Here is a 23,671-nt window from a genome sequence, read left to right on the forward strand (position 1 = left end):
CCATCCCAACACTCTCATACTTGGTGACTTCAACTACCCCTCCATCAGTTGGGAAAAATAGTCATGCACCAGTGCAGTGGCCCAACACTTCCTGGAATTCATCAATTTCAATGCCCTGGGCCAGCTCATTCTTACCTCCATTAGAGGAAGCAACATCTTTGACCTGGTTATTACTAACATGGGGAACCGTTGATCTACACCAATAGTCAGTTCCTCCCTGGGTAGATCTGACCACAAGCTAATCACCATAGAAATCCACATCTCACCCACACCCCCCACAAAGGTATCCACCATGAAAAACTTCTCCAAAGCTGACTTTGGATTCCTAAAAACAGAGGTGGCTAACTTCATGGCACCCATGCCAATGGAAAATAGATGCATGACTGCCAAATAATACACCAGTGCACTGTACAAACACGTACATAAATGCATGGAACTAGCCATACCCAGCAGAACCAAGATGCTCTCCTCCAAAAAATTGAAGCCAGTCTGGTGGTACCCTGCCATTAATAAACTCTACAACAGAAGGAAGAAACTGTTGCAGAAAAAGGTGAAGTCCCAAGACTGGAAAAATTCCGTTATTAGCCTCAACATAAAGTTGAGATCCCTGATCAAAACCTCCATAGCCAGCTATGAAGCAGAATTGCAACAGACACTAAAAACAACCACAAAGCCTTCTATAGTTATATTAAGAATCTCCATGGCAATACCCAGATTTGCTCTGAGTTACTGCACAATGGTACCTCCTATACTGAGCCAGCAGATATTGCTAACATATTGGCCGACAAATTCAGTGCCACCTTTACCCTTCTCTCCCCCCCTTACAGGACCAATCTCAATACTGGAAGATTCCAGGCACCCTACATTACTGCAGCACAGGTTAAAGCTGCATTGTCTGAGGCCAAGAATTCAGCTTCCTTGGGACCCAACAATATGGCTGTGCTCTACATGAATTACAAAGTGAACTGGCACCACATATGTGTGCTCTGTTCACTCACAGCGTCACCTCAGGCTTTGTCCCTACTGCTACAGTCATCCCTCTCAATAAAGGAGGAGCAACTACAGACCCTGGAAATTATCACCCCATTAGCCTGACGAGTCAGATATGTAAGGCTATGGAGTGCATCATCATGGACCTAATTAACAAGGATATGGGGAATCTCCAAACTCTAGATCCCATGCAATTTGGTTTTGTGAAAGGTAGATCATGCCTGCTCAACTTGGTTGACATCTTTGAGTCAGTCACCAGAGCGGTGGATGAAGGTAAGGCAGTTCACACAGCCTACCTCGATCTGGCCAAGGCCTTTGATACCATTCCTCACTCAGGAATTATTGATAAACTCAGCAAACTAGGCACCAACCCCTATATCGTTAGGTGGGTTGCAAATTGTCTCAGAGATAAAACCCACAGTGTGAAAGTAGCAGACTCCAAGTCAGACTGCTGACCAGTCACAAGTGGAGTCCCACAGGGATTGGTCCTGGGTCCTCTCCTGTTTGCCATCTACTTCTCAGAAGTCCTGGCCAACACAGAGGGACTCTGGCTGACCAAATTTGCAGACGACCGCAAGCTGGGAGCCATTATTAACTCCGCAAGTGATTCAGACAACCTACAGAAAGGCCTCACCGAGACCAATGACTGGTGTCAAAACCATTGCCTTAAGCTTAATGCCAATAAATGTGTCATCATCTCCTTTGGGAAAAACTCAGTTCCCACTAATTACCACATCAATGGGAGCCCACTGAACACTGAAGGTGTTGTAAGAGATCTGAGGACACACGTTGACAGCAATCTATCCTTCGACCACCACATTGCCACTGTGTTCAGAAAGTCTTTCTATGTGGCACATCTCATTACCAAGAGTTTTGCATCCAGGAAGAAGGAGGTCATCATTTCTCTCTACTCTTCCCTCATTAGACCAATCGTAGAGTATGAAGCGCCATTTGGCATGTACCTCACTAGACACCTGCAACAGCCGGAGAAGCCACAAAAGTACCTCACAAAGAGGATCCTAGGCCTTAAACACATGTCCTACATGGACAGACTCAAAAAAACTCCAGCTATTCTCTGTTTCATATCGTCTACTAAGAGGCGATCTCTGCTTGACTTGCAAAGCCATGTCTGATCCAGCTCTGTTAGAAATAATACATCTGAAGAAATCCCAATCCCACCACACCACAAGCTCCAGAGACCTCAACCTCATTACCACAATCAACAGAACATGCTGGAGGGACAGGTTCATAACCCAGAGACTACCCATGCTCTGGAATAGACTTCCCATACATGTCAAGCAGAGCACCTCACTACCCCTCTTCAAGTGAAATCTTGATGAGTGGATAGGAAATAGAAAGTTCACCCCCGGGATAACTCCAGTGGCTCTTCCTGATAGAGGCACTGGGAACTAACGATGGGTGGCACAATGCCAGGGCACTTCTGTGGGCTAGGCTTGTAAAGGCCCCAGGGCCATTAGCTTAGTACACACCTATGAACCTATAATGTATTAGAACAAGAACTTTCATCTACCTACCTACTTAACTGAATAAACTACCTGAAATTTCAGCAAGGCATCTTTATTCCTCCCACAGGGAGGGGATGAGAGAGAGAGAGTCTCCTAGATCTGCTAGCTAAAGTGATTTTATCTGGACTAATATTTGTACTCTTTATCTTCATACATGGGAATCCCCTAGTGTGACCCTTTTCTTGGAAAGTCCTCCTTTCTGGGGGGGAGCAAAGCTTATGCTGAGGCTTTCAGTCACATCTGGAGTGGCACCACAAATGTTTTTTTTTTTCATATAGCCTTACCCTTCAACTTAAGAGTAGTGGAATGACATGCAGGGTGGGCATGCATGTGGCTTTTTGCAGGGGGAGTCACATGACCTCATGGATGATGTAGTCCCTTGAGTCTTGTCACCTTATCACTACTACCACTTTCTTTATCAGCCTCCTGTTTCCACCACAGGACTTGATGTCTGGTGCGCTCTTGTGCTCTGCACACTTCCATACCCTCCTGCTTGGAGAGAGTTAAAGATGCACAAGCCCCATTACCCCTGCACACCCCACTCTTGATTTCTCATCTTTCTAGGCCACTAGTTGAACCTGGATCATGTGAGTTTTAGTCAGGGTTTTAACATTCTGTGCCATGGAACTGCCACAGTCAGGAAAGTATTGTCATCAGGAAACATGAGGCATCAGTATGTAGATGGCAACATTGCCCCTGTAACTGCTTCATTTTCTCTTTTTTCATTTATCATTATTCAGTATTGTTATTACAGGACATTATATGCCGCTTTTACTGACAGCTAGTGGTAGTGTTGTAACATTACATTATAGTGCTGTGTGATGCTTTTCCCTGCAGTATGATATAAACAAGACAGTCATTCATACTGTACTATAGACTTAGAGAAGAATACTACTTCACAGAGTTGGATTATGCTGAGATGGCCAAAGATTAGTTAAGGAAATGGCCAGATGGAAATTGGTACATTGAGCATTTTGGAAGAATGAGTCCGGGATAGAGTATTTAAGACTATGGACAAAAGTTTGAAGAAACAGCAAAGTGGGATGGAGAAGGAGCAAAGGCCAGTATGGTTACATAAGAAAGTGAAGCTAGTGATTACAACAAAATTAAGGGTATACAAGCGGTTGAGGAATGACTATGGGGAGATGGATGAGATACATTAGGAAGAGGCAAGAAAGGGGCAGTAAAGCAGGTAAGGGTAGATGTAGAATTCAAGAAAGAGCTGGCAGGATGGATCAAGAAATTAAACAAAAGCTTTTCAGGTGTACTGCAAAATGGAGAGAGGGAAACATATACAGGTGAGTAAGAATGAAAGAGGTGTCACAGAAGACCAAGAACAGGCAGAGGTAATGTAGGGTGTCATGCTAGGAAGGAGTTTGACTAGGATACCTGGTCTAGAGTAGAGAAGGTGGAGCTTTTAACATAACTGGCTGTATTAAGGGATTTTAAGACACAGGAACCAGAGAAACCACCTCCTGTGATTCCGTGCTGGTAGATTCCTGTGATGGTGATGTTCACGAAATCACCAGCCATCACAAAACTGCCTGAAGACTGGAAGACCACAAGATTTTTCCCTTCTAGAAAAGGAGGGGGCAGGTAAAATTCAAGGAACTTAAGGCCAGGTGGCCTAAGAGTGGTTACAATGAAGGTCATGGAGAAAATTCTGAAGGAGAAATGTTGGGATAGTAATCCTAGCTGGTGACACAGTATCATTTAATTTACCTTAATGCAAGCAGCTGAGAGTGCAGCCTTAACTGTCGGTACCTCTGGCTATGGCGGTCACACTAATGAAGAGCACTAGATTGGTGTTCAGGAAATTCTGTTCCTTGATTACATCCTTTTTAGTTGCACTGTGTTACATACCATAACTTAATTTCTGTAAGGACAGGACATCAATTTTTTTTTTCCGTCAGTTATGACGCAGATGTGTGTGTGTGTGTGTATGTGTGTGTGTGTGTGTGTGTGTGTGTGTGTGTGTGTGTGTGTGTGTGTGTGTGTGTGTGTGTGTGTGATATATATAAAATCAACCAAATATGTGTATGGCTACATTTTTCTTACTAGCACCAGAGTTTCCCCACCACAAAAAAGCTGCTTTCCATGTGGCCTCTCTAATTCACACTTTCTTTCCAGTAGCAATACAGTGCCCTCCCCTTTTCCCAAAGAGGAAGTCTTTAAGAATATGATTCCTATAGCTGTCCCTTTATATCACTGTTGCAGTATTCTTCTTCATAGGGATCTCCTACCATGGACAGACCAAAATGCAGTTCGTATACCATAGCCTTTAGATCTTGTATGCACTGTACATCACATGTATGCTACCACTTCAGGACATAGGGCATTAAAGTGATGTATGGACACAGTTACAAAGAATTTCTTTGCCACCGGTCTGAGGTCTGAACACCCTTTTACTGTGCTAAATACCTAGCTGTAAGGTATGTGCCCCGTTGGGGACTTTTTGGTCTTGTCCTCTTTTTGTTACCTGGTGTTCATGTCATGCAGGAAGGGAAAATGTCAGTGTGGGAGGCAGATTCCACATAAGGATCATCACAAATAGTGCTTTTTTTGTCTTGGTACTTCCCATGACCATACATCTTGTAACATTTGTAAAGTGTTTGTGTCTGTGTCTCTTAGAAGCCATTTGCCTTCCCTGACCATCAAGAACCAGAGGCTTAAACTGTTAGCCCAAGGTAGAGCATGGTGGAATCTTCTAAATCTGAAGTACCATCAAGAAGGGAGAAGGCCAAGAAATATTGGACAGTTTCTTTGGCTGTCCAGCCTCCACCAGACGTTTCTCTAGAAGTGTGTGGTACCTCTGTAGGCTATCCAGTGTCTACACCAGATTCCTCTGCTATGATCCCACTCGCAGCCAGCATGGATCCTTCCTTTCAAATAACACTGAAGCTTTGCAGGCATCTGCTCTGGACATTGTGGGAGAACCGCAGTTGATAATCTCGGAGGGCCGTAAAGAAACCATCTTCTCCTGGATATCGAAGACCATTTCCTTTTATTATTCTTGTGACATTCCTCCGCTGGGCCAGTAATCAAGGAGCCTTAATCCTCACCACTGACACCAGTGGGGGATGTTAACTTAGAACTTCTGCACCAAGCACAATTTCTCTTAAGAGCACACAGGAAACACATTCCCATCCTGGGGCTGGGTTTTCCTCTCCAGGCCCCAAATAAGACTTAACCTTTCTCTCTGCAGAAATCAGTGCTCCATATCCGTGGTACAAGTAGATGTGCACACACTCTTTGAGATTTGGTTTTCACACACACACACACACACACAAACACACACACACACACACACACACGCACACACACACACACACACACACACACCTGGTAAACACTGGCATAGATTTACCTGCTATACCACCTCTACCCAGAGTATAAGGTAGATTCACTGCCACAAGCCAGCTACTTTAAAGTTCTTACCAGGGTACCCAATTACTCCTAGTAAAATTAATACTTATACAAATGGTAGTATTCACCAAGTAGCAAGACTTTCAGGAGCATGAAGCTCATGGTGGCACCAAATAAATGCAATTACTGTCAAAGGTTAAACTATTTTCTAAAAGACCAGCCCCAATGGAAGGCATAGATATATTTAATAATAAATAATAAAATAGAAAATACTGATGATCATTTTACAATAAACACCAGAGTTTCAATTCACAGGAAATATAAAAAATAACACAGATGGAAAGACTCATACAGATACAGAAAAACAATAATTTTTAGCTAATATCACTATTTTCCTAACTGACTGAAAAATTACTGTTCCCAAGTTAAGTTACTTACAAAAGCACAGCAAGATGAAGTGGGTAAGTGGTCTTGTTGTCAAGTCCAAGACAGAGTACTGAGTGCCCCTAGCACATCTCTCACTATTATCTAAAATAATTTCAGTGTTAGATATAAAATGACATCACATGTGGTCACCTAATTCTGTGGTTCCCACACTACCCCCCTGACTGGAAGCTGAACCGGAATCTAACACAGATATGTCACAATACACACCTAGGATTTTACGGATGCTTCTTCCAGCATCTGTAGACAGTAAAACAATTCCAACCCTTTCATCCATCCTGAAGAGACTAACCAGCCATTCCCTGGCACCCCAGGGTAGCAATTAGTTCACCACTTAGGATGGTAAGAGCCCAGGCCTTTCCCAGACATTGCATCTCTGGCTGCATTCACGCCTGTGAGATAAAATCTATATGGCCTAAACCAAATCATTTAATTTCTGGCTATTTTTCGTAAGGTTAGCTAAATTGAGCTTAACCCTTTCTCTTCCAGCATCCTCTGTTGTCATATATGCATTTCCTCAATAATAACAGTACAGTCTGATATAAATGTATATTTCTTTTCTGTCCAGCAGGACCCATTTTTGATACATTTTTAACACAAGTAGCTTTCCAAATACATTTTTAGCACAAGCATCTGTACAAATCAATTTAGTATATAGATGTCATAAAATTCTTTACAAAACTCCAGCTAGCTGTGCTGGCCAGTGTTACACATATACTGCCCTTCTGTCTCTGGCATAGCTGGCACTACCTCACATCATCACATCTCTCCCCCCTTTGAATACTAAGCTAGTTTTTGAAGTGACCCTGGAGAAACGTTGCATGAGAGAAATGATCCTGTCTGGGAATACATTAGCCCATTCCCTGTCTTGGAATCCCATCTGCATTGACATTGCTGACCCCACTACCGTGCTGCACTAGATGAGTGCACACAGGTTTCCCAGTGAATATGTCCCCAAACTTCTGTAACACTGCTCAGATTTCTTGAAACTGGGTAGGGGATAGCCAGTGGGACATTGCTACCCCTTACACTGAGGTGTCATTCTGAGCCTCACTGAGGAGATCAGTCATCAGATCACCCTCAGACTCCACCTCCCACCCACTGCGAATACTCACCACAAGGGTCTCCCTATCGTGGTAAGGCTTCATCATGTTAACATGTTGCAGTTTGTGCCCCTGCCTGCTGCCCAGCAGTTCTTCCATGTAGTTAACATCACTGACCTTCCTTACCACTTTGAAGGGTCCTTCCCAAGCTGCCTGCAGTTGATATTCTTTGTCTTGAGGTTTAGGACATATGTCACAACAGACTCCTTCTGGGATTCACACTCACCCTCCCACTCATCACAAAACAAATACAAGGGCCTTCGCACCTTATGCCCATACAGTAATTCAAAGGGTGAAAAATCTGTGGATTCCTGGGGTACCTTTCAGTATGCAAACAGTGGATGGGGCAAATATTTGTCCCATTTTCTCTTAAACTGGTCTGCAAATGCCCTTAGCATAGTCTTTAGTGTAGAGTTTAACCTTTCCACAGGACCATTAGTCTGGGGGTGGTCTTTACTTGCTTCACCCCACAGTGCTCCCACAGTCAAGCCAGCAAGTCTGACATGAAATTGGCACCTCTGTCAGTCAGTATTTCTCTCTGGAAACCTACCTTGCTGAAAATATCTAATAAAGCATTTGCCACTTTCTCTGCGTCAATGGAGGGCAGAGCCACTGCATCAGGGTAATTAGTAGCATAATCTACTACCACTAGGATATATTTCTTCCCTGCAGAACATGGGGTATTCAGAGGCCTTACAATATCAATAGCTACCATCTGAAATGGCTCCTCAGTCAAAGGGAAAAGCATCAAAGAAGCGTTGACCTTGTCTCCTGGCTTGCCTACTATTTGGCACTGCTCACAGGTTCTGCAGTACTCCATTACAACCCTTGCAATCCAAGACTAATAAAAGTTCTATATAATACATCTCCTGGTATACTTTATGCCCATATAACTTCCAAAAGGAATGTGATGGGCTATGGCTAGAAGCTCCAGATGGTAGGCTCTGGGCACTACCAACTCCTGTATTACCTCACCCTCTAGCCCTCCCTCAGGGGTCCTACAGTACACTGTTACATGCCTTGCAATCCCAGGCCAATAAAAGTTCTACACAATACGTCTCTTGGTATGCTTTATGCCCATTTGACCTGCAAAAGGAATGTCATAGGCTATGGCTAGAAGTGCCAGGTGGTAGAATCTGAGCACTACCCAACTGTTGTATTACCTCACCCTCTAGTTCTCCCTCAGGGGTCCACTCTCAGTACAGTAACCCTCTGATTCAGTATACAGACTCCTTTTTTCCTTGAGAATCAGTTGCCTCCTTAGCTGCCTCCCTCAAGCCTCGTAATGTAGGGTCCTAGAGCATAGCCTGTCTCAACTCTAACTTTGTGACCCTTCCCAGCTCCCCTTCCGCAGGAAGTCTGGTATCTTCTGACAACGGTGCCTCACCACTCAACTCTGCCCTTGCAGTCACTCTATGTAAGGGAACATCAGTACCTATCAGCAGCTGTGGCTTACCATCAGGCTCACTTCTGCAGGGTAGTCCCCTCCCCTGAAACAGCCACATTACCAGTCCCAGCTTCAGGTGTGGGGCTTGTCTGAGTCTCCCCAGGCTACCAGACCCACATGCCTGTCACCAGGCCTGTGTGTAACTACATGCACACAAGTTACTGCATTATCAAAATCATTCCCTATTAAGGCATCTGAAGGGATATGCTCAAACACACCTACTTGCTTGCTTCCTTTTCCACCCTCCCAGTCAAGGTGAACCCTGGCCAAAAGTATTTGGAATGGGATCCCTCCTAAAGCTGTGACATGAGTGGACTCCCCAAGCAAGTACCGCTACTCTTTATCCACTGCAGGCTTCTCAATTGTTATGTCAGAGGCTGTGTCTCTCTTAACAGTGGCCTGTTTTCCATCCAGTAGGATAGGATATAAACTCTGGTAATAGTTTGGTACCCCTGTTGTCTCCAGACAACTTACCACTGTCATGCTGTTATTCCCACTTGCTGGCTCCCTCGCCTTTTGTTCCCTACCTTGCTTCAGTGAATATTTATATGCTACATGGCTCCTCTGGGTACATTTAAAACATCTAAACCTTGATCCTGGCTGTGTACCTGAACTAGTAGCTGCCCCTGTTATGGGTGAACGCTGTTGGGGTGGTTTTTGCTGCCCATCATGGGTTCCCTTATATCCATGTGCAGCACCGAGTATCCCCTTCATGTGCAGTGGTGCCCTGCTTGCCAAGTAGATATCCTTTTCTCCTGAGCTTATCTGCAGAATTGCACTCTCAGTCTACCAACCAGATTCTTATGTCCTCAGGCAAAATGCTTAGGGTTTGTTCCCTTACCAAAATGCCTGCAAGCTTTCAAAAGTGGTGATCTGACACCTACTGACCAACCTATGAAAATAAGTGCTTAGCTCAGCAATGTAATCACATACACTTTCATCTGCCTTCCGTCTATGCTTACAAAACTTTTTTTCTGTAAGCTGCAGGTGTTAACTTAAAACATTCCAATAAACATTGTTTAACCTTGTCATAATTTAAACAATCAATATCAGACAATTTAGAAACAGCAGTTACAGCTTTAGCATGACGTAAGGGGATTAGGAACCATACCCTGTGCCCTTGGTCAAGATTACATTGTCTACTTACTCTTTCAAATATATGAATAAAACCATCAAATTATCACTTTTTTAGACTGTGGAAGAAATTTACTGACCTTTGTTGCTTCTGGGATTTGGTTATTCCCTTCCCCATAATCTACATATTCCTGTTGAAGAGTCAGCATTTCCCTCTCATGCTGACACTATTTTTAATTTTCTTCAGTCTCCAAATGCCACAGTCTCTCATTTTCTTCAGCCTCGAAACACCATAGTTTCTCATTTTGTTCAGCCTCCAAATGCCACAGTTTCTTTGCTGATTCTAATTCCAAACATTTGGCCCCCAATTCAGGTCTCTTTAACTTCAGACAAGTTTTTAAATCTTCTGAGGAAAAGGTGAACTGTCTTGTTTCTGAAGGCTGCGCATCCCCATTGCCAGACTGGTTGCCCTGCTGGTTGCTGGTTTGTGCTGCAGTTGCGATTAAGACTGAAATCATTTCCTCTTTATTCAGGTTGGCATGCACCAATCCTTTGGATTTGCACACCTTAGCCATCTGGTTCACTGTCAGCTTGCCATAATCCTTTACTGACATCTTTGCCTGCTTTCTCTGACTAAAGTAGACTAATAAAAATAAATAAGCCTGTTGTGAAAAATGAAACTCAGTATGTTTACCTTGTGGCTGGTGAGAGTATACACACCTTTAGTGGCAACTGCTTACAGGCTACAAAAGTTCAATTACTATCCCACCACTGTCACCAATATGTGACATCCCTCCTCTGGGCCAGTAATGAAGGACCCTCAGTCCTCACCACTGACACTGGTGGGGGACATTCACTTAGAACAAAAATGGATACACATGGTATTTCCAGATGCAGCTGTCTGCACCAATCACAATTTCCTTAAGGACACACAGGGAGCGCACTCCCATCTTGGGGTTGGGTTTCCTCTCCAGGCCCCAAATAGGACTTCACCTTTCTCTCTGCAGAAATCAGTGCTCTGTGTCCCTCTTCCAAGTAGCTGACACACACTCTTTGAGATTTGATTTTCCCACACGCACACGCGCGCGCGCACACACACACACACACACACACACACACACACACACACACACACACACACACACACACAATGGGAAAGGCTGGCACAGATTTATCCGCTATGCCACCTCTACCCAGCCTATAAGGTAGAGTCACAGCCACCAGCCACCTACTTTAAGGCTCTTACCAGGGTACCCAATTACACCTAGTAAAAATAATACAAATGGTAGTATTAACCAAAGCAGCAAGACTTTCAGGACCATGAAGCCCACAGTGCCACCAAATAAATGAAATTACTCTCAGAGGTTAAAAACTATTTTCTAAAAGGCCAGCCATAATAAAAGGTATATATGTATTTAATAATAAGTAATAAAATAGAAAACATGAAAATACTGAAGATCTAATTACAATAAACCCTAGAATTTCAATTCACAGGAAATATAAAAAATAACACAGATGGAAAGAATCAGACAGCAACAGAAAAACAATACTTTTAGTTAATTTCACTATTTTTTTAACTGAGTGAAAATTACTGTTCCCTAGTTAAGTTACTTACAAAAACAAGGCAAAATGAAGTGGGTGATTGGTCTTATTGTCAGGTCCAAGAAAGAGTGCTGTGCCCTTATCACATCTTTCACTGAGATCTAAAATAATTTCAGTGCTGGCTATAGAATGACATCACATCTGGTCACCTGATTCTGTGGTTCTTACACTAGCCCCCATGATTAGAAACTGAACCGGGATCTAGCACAGATGTGTCTCAATACACATGTAGGATTTTGCTGATGATTCTTCCAGAATCCGAAGACACTAAAACAATCCCAACTCTTTCACCCTTCCTGAAGAGGCTAAACAGCCATTCTCTGGTAGCAATTAGTCCACCACTAAAGGCAATAAGAGCCCAGTCTTTTCCCAGACATTGCGTCTCTAGCGCCTGTGAGATAAAAGTGAGATAAAATCTTTACAGCCAAAACCAAGTCATTTAATTTCTGGATATTTTCTTAAGGCAAGCTGAGCTGAGCGTAACCCCTTCACTCCCAGCATCCTCTGTTAGCATATAAACATTTCCTCGGTTACAACAGTAACTGATATAAATGTATATTTTTTTTCTGTCCAGCAGTGACCACTGTTGATACATTTTTAAGACAAGCAGCTTTACAAATACATTTTTAACACAAGCATTTGTACAAATCACTTTCATATACAAATGACATAAAACTCTAGCTAGCTATGCTGGCATATGTTACACATGCACTGTCCGTCTCTCTCTCTTTGGCATAGGAAGCACTGCTTCACATCATCACAGTTCTTTTCATGATAAATGTCTGTCTATGTCCATTAGAGCTCACTCTGCTAGGACTGTTGCCTCTTCAGGTGCTTTCTTCAAGGAGCTGGACACCAATCCTTCACATTGAAACTGCTATTTGGTCTTCAATGCATATCTTTGCTAAGCATTATAAACTGGGTATTGTTTGTAGGGCCAGAGCAGGTTTTGCTAGAGCCATTCTGCATGGGTTTGTAGAGGACTGTTCCCAGCCTTCCACTTCCCTATCCTTTTCTTGAGTTTGTGTACTCTCTGTAAGGTGAAGAATACTATAACAGGGATATAGAAGGACATAGTACAGTTGTGTAAAATCTTTTCATAACAGTAGATGTCCTTCTTTTATCTGTTACAGTATTAACTCCCTCCCTCCACCCCCTTTTTTCTTTTGAGCTTTGTTTTGGTTTCCCTCCTGGCCAAAGGTCTCTAGTTTCATGTACATTTTCCCCTTCTGGATATGCATAGCCTCTTTTGTCCTATGGAGACAATTCTGTACTGGGGCAACTCAGTTCTGGGTAACTGCATCCATACATCACCTTTATGCCCTACATCCTTATCAGGCTGCATACATGTGACATATGGCATGTACAAGATCTAAAGGCTTTGGTATACTGGCTGACTGTTGGGCTATCCTTGGCAGGAGATCCCTATGGTGAAGAATATTGCAACAATGAAGAGATGACATCTGCTGTTATGGTAAGATTTTACATGACTGTACTTTAATTTCTCCTGTCTTCACAATGCATTCTAGCATGGTGAGTGCACCCCACCCTCTCACTGAGAGAGATGAGCACGCATTGCCTCATCATTCATCTTCCTCCCCTCATCAGGTCTTCCTGAAGGGCATGTAAGTCATAGTCTGGACTTTATCTGTATGGCACAGAGCTGTCTAATATATATATATTTTTATGGTAACTGCTTTTATAATTGGAGTTTTAATTGCCAGCTTTTTACAGTCAAAATAGGTTTCATTTGTACATAATTTCATGTCAGCTGAAGAGTATTATATACTTAACATGTTCACATTGTTCTTGTGTTTTCTTGTGTACTTCTTTATTATTGGTTGTCCATGTTTACAAATTACTTTTTACTGTGTTCCAGTGTACATTGATGGAACAAAATCCAAGGATGAAATATTTTTTATGGTGATAGATGACATACTAGGAGAGATCAAAAAGTGTTTAGGTAAGTTCCACCAAGTGAAACTGAGTTTTAATTGTTTAAAATGTACTGGGGACACAGTCTCATTTTACCTTTTGGACTCTGAATAAGGATTTTTTTTCTTTAAAATGAAATCATTATTTAAGTTGTTTTAATACCTGCACAGGATGTTAAAAATGTGTTGCTGCCTATATAGCTTTGTTAGAAGAGTATAATGATGTAGAGAACGAGACATGACTTCCCTCACAATATTTACAAAGGACATTGTGATTTTTGGTGTGAAAATGAATGGTGATCAGATTTTTAGTCTAGGATGTCCTGCGGTGGAGAAATTAATCTTTGTTTATCACTTATTATTCATATTTTTATATTTATGTTGATATTTTCATAACTGAGACCCCTACATTTTATTGAAATGTATGGTGTGAAACACTAATGTGTGAGAGACAGGACAATTCACTGAAAATCCTTGGTGATCTGGAATGTCACACCTCTAGCAGCCTACACACATTTTGCATTCCAGAGCATTTTATGAAAAATAAACTTAAGCATACGATAAATAAATATAAATATTTTGTGAACAATAAAAGCCATTAATATTTTACAATTGGCAATGTTATTAGTAAGAAGTATTCTTTACAGTGGTAATAGTGCTTCCATAGTCTTTCCATAGATTCTGTAATATATTGTAATATATACAAACTCCAAATTATATTTCTAAACCTTTAAAATTTTTTATATTTTGCAAACTATACAATATATATATATATATATATATATATATATATATATATATATATATATATATATATTGTTAGAAAATTTTTGTTAACCGGACATAAGCTTTCACATGACAACAAGAAATTCCACTGTAAGTGTATGCTTATTGAGACATTTACAGAAATGTGAAAACATGTTTAATCATATAATAAAATATACTAATAATAGTGGATATTTCTCAAGATGTGCAACTTACAGTGCAAATATTAAAGGCAGTTTTCTTTAACAAAATCTAAGATTTCACCTAATTGCATTCAGCACTTTCGAAGTCACTTGCATTTTCAAGTATTAAATACATATGGAAATATTGCTTATTTTCATAATTACAAAAAACAACTAGCAACATTTCCAGAATAATGTAATATAAACCAAGATTTTCAGTGAATTGCCCTGTCTACCATACACCTCATTAAAATGTAGTTCTCTCAGTTATGAAAATATGAAAATAAATATGAAAATATGAATAATATATGGTGAACAAAGATTAATTTCTCTACTGCAGGACAATCCAGACTAACAGTTTTTGTGCCATTTTGTTAATGACTCCTTGCCATTTTTAATATTGACTGTTATTAGATGGTAAGTCACTTAGTCAAAGAAGCCATACCCAAAAAGTTCTGGATGTCATAAGGCAGTATGGGTGCAAACTAGAAGTATTTAAAAAAGGTGTTTTAGACTTGAGTGAGATAAATGAGTGAGGTTAAAAATAATCTGTTACATAAACATTGTATACTGTATTAATCAGAATAAGCCTTAAGAGAAAATGATGGTATACACCTCTGACTGGTAAGTTACCGGTAATTTCACCCTGTATTCAAAACTTGTAGGATTTGTCAATAGTACTCCATCGAGCATGGTAAATATTTTTTTGCCATCTTTTAACACTCTTTCCTCTTTTTCAGATTTTATCTAGTTATTGCCTGAGAACCGTTATGTTTTTATTTTACTAACAGAAATCCCTTGTAGCAGGCATAGATGGTACTGGTTACAAGCACAGCTCGGTGTCTGTGTCAGGCAGATTTTTTTTTTCTTGAACAGTAACATTTTTAACATGCAATTATCAAAGTAACTTATTTACTCATACAGATCAGGGCTTGAACAAAATATTTTGTTAAGTAGATATCTTTCAATCCAAGAACATAGTATAGTTATACAATTTCTAGAATCCTTTAAACATTTTATACCACAATGGAACAATATTGCCACTATCGCTCTCTAAAGTCAGTATAGCTTTACTAGTACTCATCCCTAAGCAAACAATTAACACCAACCAGAGATCTGGAAAATTGTCTAAGTACTTTCGTAAACATTTAAAATCATATCTTGAAGCAAATTAGGTAGCCAATAGGTGGTTGCCCTCTTACTATATAGCAGAATGAAAGAGCTTTATCAAAAGAGTCCACTTTCAGTTCATCCTCCAGGTAATTCCCATAGCTCTAGTCCCTGCCTAGAAACTACACAACTCATTCATTATGACTCTGGATTGGTGAGAGTTCCTTTTTTCAATTCCATGTTATACATTTTTTTCATATTGAGCATAGCTGTCTCAATTAAAGCCACTTCCGCCTTTCACCAGGGACCTGGGTTAAACATTGTTATTAATACTAATGTAGGTACCAACTTTATTTTACCGGGCCACACACTCTCTGGTATACTTTGAGTCTGATTAAAAAACTGCTCAAGCTCAGGGCAGGAATAAAAAATATGTCCCCAATCCCCCAAACCATTATTCATGCATCACTAGTAGTTAGGTGCCACTGCTTAAAACATCCTCTTGTGCTGCAACGGGGTGTAACAATGCTTATAAAGACATTACCATCCAAAATGTCTATATTTTCTAGAAATCATAACATGTACAACATAGTAAAATTCTGTTCCATACAACTGGGGGGAAAATTCCCAAGTTTCTTAACCAGATCCCTCTCAAGAGTACCAGTTATACCTCTCAACTGTACAGATTTTTGCAGAATGTCCAGATTTTGGCTCATATTTTAGGTCCATTCTTCATGAAATTGTTGTTTTCTGGCAAATTAGTGGCAAATCATTAAAGATTGAAGTCAGAAAATAATGACAGACATTTGAGTTTCAGATTTCATATCCTTCAGAAAATTCATGCTAATACAAAACCTGTTCATTCTATCAACTTTCTAAGTTTGTATGAGCAATATTTAAAAATTGTCCCTATTTTTGGGCCTTTGTCCCACTTTTATTTATGGCTTTGTCCAGATTTCTAGCTCTAATAGGTTGAGAGGTATGGCCAGTATTACTTTGTGGTCCCTTACTAAGAATTTTTAAATGTAACATTTACAAATTATTAGTAAGGGACCACAAAGTTCTCTGATAGGGATAAGAACTTCTTGCCTCTACAACCATTTTTATAAACATTTGCTAAGAACTAGCCGCTTGTGTGCAAAATTTTACGAAGCTGCCTCATTGATGTTGGGGTTCAGACGTGCTTTGAAATTGATCATCCACCTTATACTTAACTTTAAAGTCTAGCCATCACATATGCCTCCTATCATGCTGCAACTGCTTCCAAAAATCCACCATCCTTTCCTCTCACAATCAAAAAAAGAATCCCACTAAGATAGAAAGATCTTTCTTCCAACTGTTAAAATGTGCTAAGTGAGACTGAAGAGTGACCAAAGTTGCTTATATAACAGTGAGGGGACTTGCTCTGTACCACACTCTGTCTGCCATATGGTATGAAGTTTCCTCTAACTTCATGTGCTTTCAACATTAGACCTTTCCTTTAAACTCTCATTAAGTAAATTGTAAAAAAAAATTCTCTATAACTGCTTTGTAATAACACTGTGTTAGGAGCTGCCAAGCTCCAGTTCCTTAAAGACTGTCAAGATATTCCAGGATATTCTATGCTTATGTTATGCCCAAAAAAAAAAAGCCAGCAATCTGCTTGGTTAGCTTTCATAAAGAATCTTTGATTAGGGGGAATCTGTATTGCATATACATATGAAAAATATGTGGCAAAATAAACGTGCACCACCACTACACTCTGCTGAAAATCTAACATGTAGTCTGTTCATGCCTGAAAGTATTTATTACATGTTTGGCTCAGCTTTGAAGATGCTAGCTTAGAAGAAAGCAAGGTGATCGTGATCCCCAAGTAATCTCTCTGCTGGTATACTCATACACAAGATAACCTCTTTTTTTAAGTCAGAGAGGGTACATAATTAATCACTATTACCTTGGTCTTCTTTTGACTCATTTTGCAGCCTGACATCTTACCAAAGCTTCACTCTACTCCTAGGGAGGCCAGATCTGCTTCTCAGTGTCTACCAAGTAAATTAATAATTTATCTGTGTAAATGAGTCTAAATATTTTCCTTCTTCATACCTAAAACCAATTGTTTCATCATCCCTCAGCATCATATCTAAAGGTTCTAAGTACAGTGCAAATGACAAAGCAGAGTGGACAGACTTGCTGAGTCCCCCTAAAGATTGTAAATGGGTCATATAGAAAGTCCCTTACTTTCATCTTTGCCATAGAGTGTAAGTAAATCTCCTGTAAAAGGAATGTAAAGGCAAATGCTTTCTCTGCATCAAAACTTAGAACTAGGAGGAGAGTTTTGGCTAGAGAAGCATTATCTATCAGTAGCAATATTTTAATGTTTTCAAATATTTGTCTTCCCCTGCACAAACCATGTTTGATCATAGTATATCGACTGTGGGAGAAACTGAGCCACCTTTATGTTATCACTAACATAAATAGCTTGTAGTCTAAATTTAACACAGAAATTGGTTAGTATCATGATGGGTGCTCCAAATCTTGGGAATCATGGAGATATGTGCAATTTTCCAGCTTTGTGGAATTTTTAATTGTAAGAAGCCCTGCACAAGTTGGCATTATAGTTAAGGTGTTTACCTCACAGGCACAAAGTGCAGCATTTGAGTCTCACCTTTGAGAGAAATTGGCTAGGTTTAAAAGGGCCCACAAGGGCAGCTAGCCTATTACTTACCAATGAATCTGTGTAAAAGAGCTGAATTTGTGATTCTTAGAAAATCTGTTAGAAAATCTCACCCTAAGGCCTTAGAAATCTCCACTGGAACAGCATCAGATACAGGGAATTTGTCAACTTTGGATTCCCCAAGGCCCCCTGTTAGTTCCTTGCAAGTGAATGGCTTTATTAACTCAACTTTCTGCCTATCTGAGGGTGTAGGAACTGTTCTCTAATCTAAAAAAAATATGCAGACTGTGTAACGAGGACTTCTGTTATGGATCTGAGTGGTATAGCTCCGTGTAACATATTTGAAGGCTCCATTTTGAAATGTCAGCACTCAAAATGCCAAGTTACAAAAAGTCATAGAAAAGGCTGAGAAGACAGATGAAGAACAAATCTCAAAAATTGTTCTTCTCCTTTAAACTTCTTTGTTCAGGGAGGCAAGCAACATGTCTGCACCCCCAACTTATGCACACCAACTCCAAGATCGCCATACCTTGGAGAAAAGGAAATATCCCAAGAACTGGCATCTTGGACTTAGTATATGTAAGTCCATCCTCTTGGCCATTCAGTCTCCATATTTTTTGATTTTCTCTAGCAGGTTCTGACATTTCAAATAGTTACCATATTTAAATTGCCTCCAACACTAATTCTGGGTCCCATACCACTTTTCCAATCCAGGACGTCTTACCCTTGTAATAAGTCCCTCTGCAGTTCTCAGCCTCAGCTTGACAGTTAACAACTTCATAGGTTCATAGGTAGGTACTAAGCTATTGGCCCTAGGGCCTGTATAAGCCTAGCCAAAAATGTACCCTGGCTTTCACCACCCAAGAAAATTATTTTCCTGTGCCCGTGTCGAGCAAAGCCACAGAAGTGATCCCTGGGGTGAATTTCCTATTTCCCATCCAGTCATCAAGATTTTTCTTGGAGTGCTAATGAGGAGCTCTGTTTGACATAGATAGGTAGTCTGTTCCAGAGTATGGGAAGTCTCTGGGACAGGAATCTATCCCTCCAGCATGTTCTGTTTATTGTGGTGACAAGGTTTTAGGTTCCTAGAGCGTGTAGCTCGAAGGGATTGGGATTTCTTTAAGTGGAGCATGTCCAACAGCTCTGGGTTTGACATAGCTTTGTATGTTAGGCAGAGATCGCCTCTGAGTAGGCGATATGTGACAGAGTAAAGCTGGAGTTTTTTGAGACAGTCTGCTTAGGGCATCTGTTTGAGTCCAGTAATCCTCTTTGTGAGCTATTTCTGTGGCCTTTCCAGTTGTTGTGAGGTACATACCAAAAGGGGCATTGTACTCTATAATGGGTCTAATGAGTGATGAGTAGAGGGGAACAATGACCTCTTTTTCTCTGGATGAGAAACCTTTTGTGATGAGGTGAGCCACGTAGAAGGATTTCCTGACCACTGTGGCGATGTGATTATCAAAGGAGAGACTACTGACCACCTGTGTCCCAAGGTCTCTTATCACATTTTCGGTATTAAGTAGACTACCAGCTATGTGATAGTTCATGGGTACAGAGTTTTTGCCAAAGGGGATGACAATACACTTTTTGGCATTGAGCTTCAGGCCATGGCTTTGACACCAGGTATCTGTCTCAGTGCGGCCCTTTTGTAGTATGTCCACATCGTTAGGAGTTTGATTATGGCTCCTAGTTTGCAGTCATCTGCAAACTTTGTTAGCCAAAGACCTTCTGTGTTAGCCTGTACTTCAGAGAAGTAGATACCAAACAGGAGAGGACCCAGGACTAAACCTTGTGGTACTCCACTTGTCACTGGTCTGAAGTCGGATTTGGAGTCCGCTACTTTCACAGTTGGGTTCTGTCCGTGAGCCAGTTGGCAACCCATCTTGTGACATAGAGATTTATACCTAATTTAGTGAGCTTATCTATAATTCCAGAGTGGGGGATGGTGTTGAAAGCCTTGGCGAGATCTAGATAAGCTGTGTGAACCACTTTACCCTCATCTATGGCTTTGGTGACTGCTTCAAAGAAGTCAGTCAGGTTTAGGAGACATGATCTGCCTTTTACAAATCGGAACTGGGTAGGGTCCAGAGTTTGGAGATTATGTCTTTGTTTATGAGTTCCATGATGATAAATTCCATGGCCTTGCAGACCAGACTCGTCAGACTAATGGGGCGGTAGTTCCTGGGGTCCGTCGTAGCTCCCCCTTTGTGGAGTGGGATAACCGTTGCGGTGCGCCATTCAGTGGGCACAAAGCCTGAGGTGAGGCTATGATTGAACATGGTACTTAGGTAGGGTGCCAGTTCATTCTGTAGTTCATGTAGAACGCAACCTGGGATATTGTCATGTCCCATGGATGCTGTGTTCTTGGCTTTGGAGAGTGTGTTTTTTACCTGTGCAGCCGTGATTACAGGAACTTTGCATTCTTCCGGTATAGAGATGGGCCCTCTAGGGGGTGAGAGGAGGGTAAAGTTAGCACTGAACTTATCTGCCAGGATGTTGGCAATATCAGTTGGTTCTATATATTTAGTGCCATTGTGCTGTAACTCAGAGCAGATCTGAGTGTTGCCATTGAGATTCTTGACATAGCTATAGAATGTTTTGTGGTTGTCTTTAGACTCAGTGGCAATTTTGTTTTTGTAACTAGCTTTGGAGGATAACAATCAAGATATTTCCCCAGAGCTGGGATCATGACTGTTTTAGGTCCAGAGCATACATTTCTCAGCCCAGAAGTGGGGTTCTGTTTGCCTCCTAAAATTATGCACCCGACCCTAAAAGACACCTATTCACACCACATCCACTTATTCAACTTTAGCCCTGAGGGAGATAAACATTAACAAAGGTGACTTTCACTCCCCTAATCCAACCTTAACAAGCAACAAACTTCTGTACGCTATCTTTCATATTTGCTATTTCCTCAAGGTTTATATGTTTCCTAATCAATATGCCCACTCATCTCCTTTTATCACTACCTAATTAAAAAAAAATGGCCATACTCAAATAATTTTTGATATTCCTTTTTGGTCAAATACATTTATTTTACCATGACAGTACCAGCTATGTGTTGAATATTTTAAAATATATGAAAAAATTCCAGTCCACTTCATAGAAGAGTTTAGTCCCATTAAAATTTCAAAATAGCATAACACAAATCATAATTAACTCTCTTAAAAAGGGAAATGACTCCTGGATTTGCTAGTTTCAATATAAAATATAAGAACATTATGTCCCAATAATTAGCCACAGTATACCCTGAAGTTAACCAACCTCCTTTTTTCCTCTTAAAATCAACAACAAAAACTTTTATCACAATTAAACTTCACTCTGACAACATTTATGCAATATTTACAAAAACGTTTTGACTTCCAAGAATGAGTCAACTCATTTCTACTAAGAGGTGGGAAATTAACCACCATGTTGTTAGTAAAACTGCAAATTAGAACACTTCACATTTGAGCAACCCCCCCTTCAGTACACTAATCTTATATAGTAGTAGATTCCAAACAGTTGTGCAGTAATTACTACATACTTGCAAGATTACAAGCAGTTCTTTATCTATTCATTCCTTTCTCTCAAGGAAAAGGAAAGCTGCTGATTTTTCCTTAATCTGTTCTTGAACAACTGAAATGGTTCCACGTGCAATTTCAATTTTGCCATCTTATAGGCAGTCAAATCATTTGCTGTTGAAGTAGAGGGAGAATCTAATGCAGTTTCTTCCCATACCTCCATACCTTTCTTCACTGAATCCTCTAGATCCAAAAATGTTACCATTCCCCTGACAAGAATATCATCAGTATTTCTGGGTAAACTAAGCAAAACCTCATTTTCAGCTACTTACATAAACAGATGACTGGAGGAACGTTGATCTCTGTTGGTGAGTTAAGGCGCTATAATCATTATCACAAAATACTATTGAATCTCCCACTTTTATCATTTTCCTTTGTGTGCAAAGTGCCATTCTAAAAACTTTTTGTAAACATTTAAACTCCTATCTTGAGTCCATGTGTAGCAAACCTTACAGTGAGTGGTACAAGCTGATTTTTCCTGACCTGCACTTGCAGAAACACCCTAGCAGCCTTCTCAAGTGTGATATTCTGCTCAGGGACTCCAAGTCATCTAGCCAACTGACTTGCCATATATTGCAAACAGTCCATACCTTCCACGCCTTCTGGCTTCCCTGAGAAGCAAAGGTTTTGCAGCATGCCTCTCCTCTAGGTCACAGAATTTATTATCCAAGGTCTTTAGCAGTGTCTCTGCCATTAACGCTTCTGATCTAACACATTAAATCTGCCATCCATATCATGCAAATGGTCTGAGTGCCAAGAAACAGCTTCTTCTATTTCTGTAGCCTTCAACATTGCTGGTTAATCTTGATTAACGTGGACATTATTTGTCTACTGCATATTTCTTGTTTCACCATCACCTTGGGCAGAGACTGAATTCATGCTTGATCTCACAGGGTGACTGGCTGCATCCTATGTTTTGTTTTGTTTTTTTTCTCTTTCTCTTCTCTGAACACATGAAACTGTTAGAGTGTGCTCAACAATATACTAAGGTTGAAAGTAATTTTGCTGCAATTATGCAACATAAATAATGTATAAGATAAAGCTTGCTTAAATGTAGAAATAGAGTTTAGTAATATGTAATCAGCATCCATACTAAATTACCATGGCTTGGAAAAGGAATCTGCTGAATGGACATTTTTCCCTTACAGACTCAAAACAGGATGTATGCAAGAGCAAAAATACAAAATCTGCTTTTAAAGAATGGACATTTTTCCCTTACAGACTCAAACAGGATGTATGCAAGAACAAAAATGCAAAATCTGCTTTTAAAGAACAATGACATGTTATTCTGCATATAAAAATGGACACAATATGTTTCCTAAAATAACAGGATGGACACAATATGTTTCCTAAAACAACAGGATATGTTTATGACACTGTGACAATGTGTTTTCTCAGAAATATGTTTTTCTGCATGGAAAAACAGGATATGGCACAAGAACAGATGTTTTTTATACAAAGATCCAAATAAAATACAGGATGTTCACACTGTCAGAAAAGCTGATCTCTGACAATGTGTTTTCTCAAAAATATGTTTTTCTTCATAAAAAACAGGATATGCTTATCAGCATTGGCACAAGAACATATGTTCCTATACACAGATCCAAACAGAATACAGAACAATGTGTTTCCTCAAAAATATGTTTTTCTACATGGACATCAGGACACTGTTACAGGATATTCACACTGTCAGAAAAGCTGGTCTCTTACAAGACATTGTTAAACAAGGAAGTTTAGTATTGTTTCTACAGGATAAGCAATTCTCCAAAATATGTTTATGCATGACTAAAAACTGTATATAAAGAGCTGTATAAATCCAGCTATGTTAGAGGTATGATAGGGACACAAGTCCTAAGGTAAATGTTATATCTCTCACATCATCTGTACTATATGAGAAGTAAAGTTGGAACAG

At 40.3% G+C, this 23,671-nt stretch overlaps 1 protein-coding gene across 2 annotated transcripts in view; it reads left to right on the top strand.

Annotated features, from left to right (window-relative positions):
• The window catches only part of NMRK1 (nicotinamide riboside kinase 1), a 785,964-nt gene that overhangs the window by 693,080 nt on the left and 69,213 nt on the right, over positions 1-23,671 (top strand). For both annotated transcript variants that reach the window (XM_044060845.1, XM_044060846.1), the window contains exon 9: positions 13,432-13,515. In XM_044060845.1, coding sequence (XP_043916780.1) covers positions 13,432-13,515 — 84 coding nt within the window. The remainder of the gene's footprint in view (positions 1-13,431; positions 13,516-23,671) is intronic.

Source organism: Protopterus annectens, chromosome 2.part0, assembly GCF_019279795.1.
Source record: "Protopterus annectens isolate FY-2018-M chromosome 2.part0, PAN1.0, whole genome shotgun sequence".
Taxonomy (NCBI): domain Eukaryota; kingdom Metazoa; phylum Chordata; order Ceratodontiformes; family Protopteridae; genus Protopterus; species Protopterus annectens.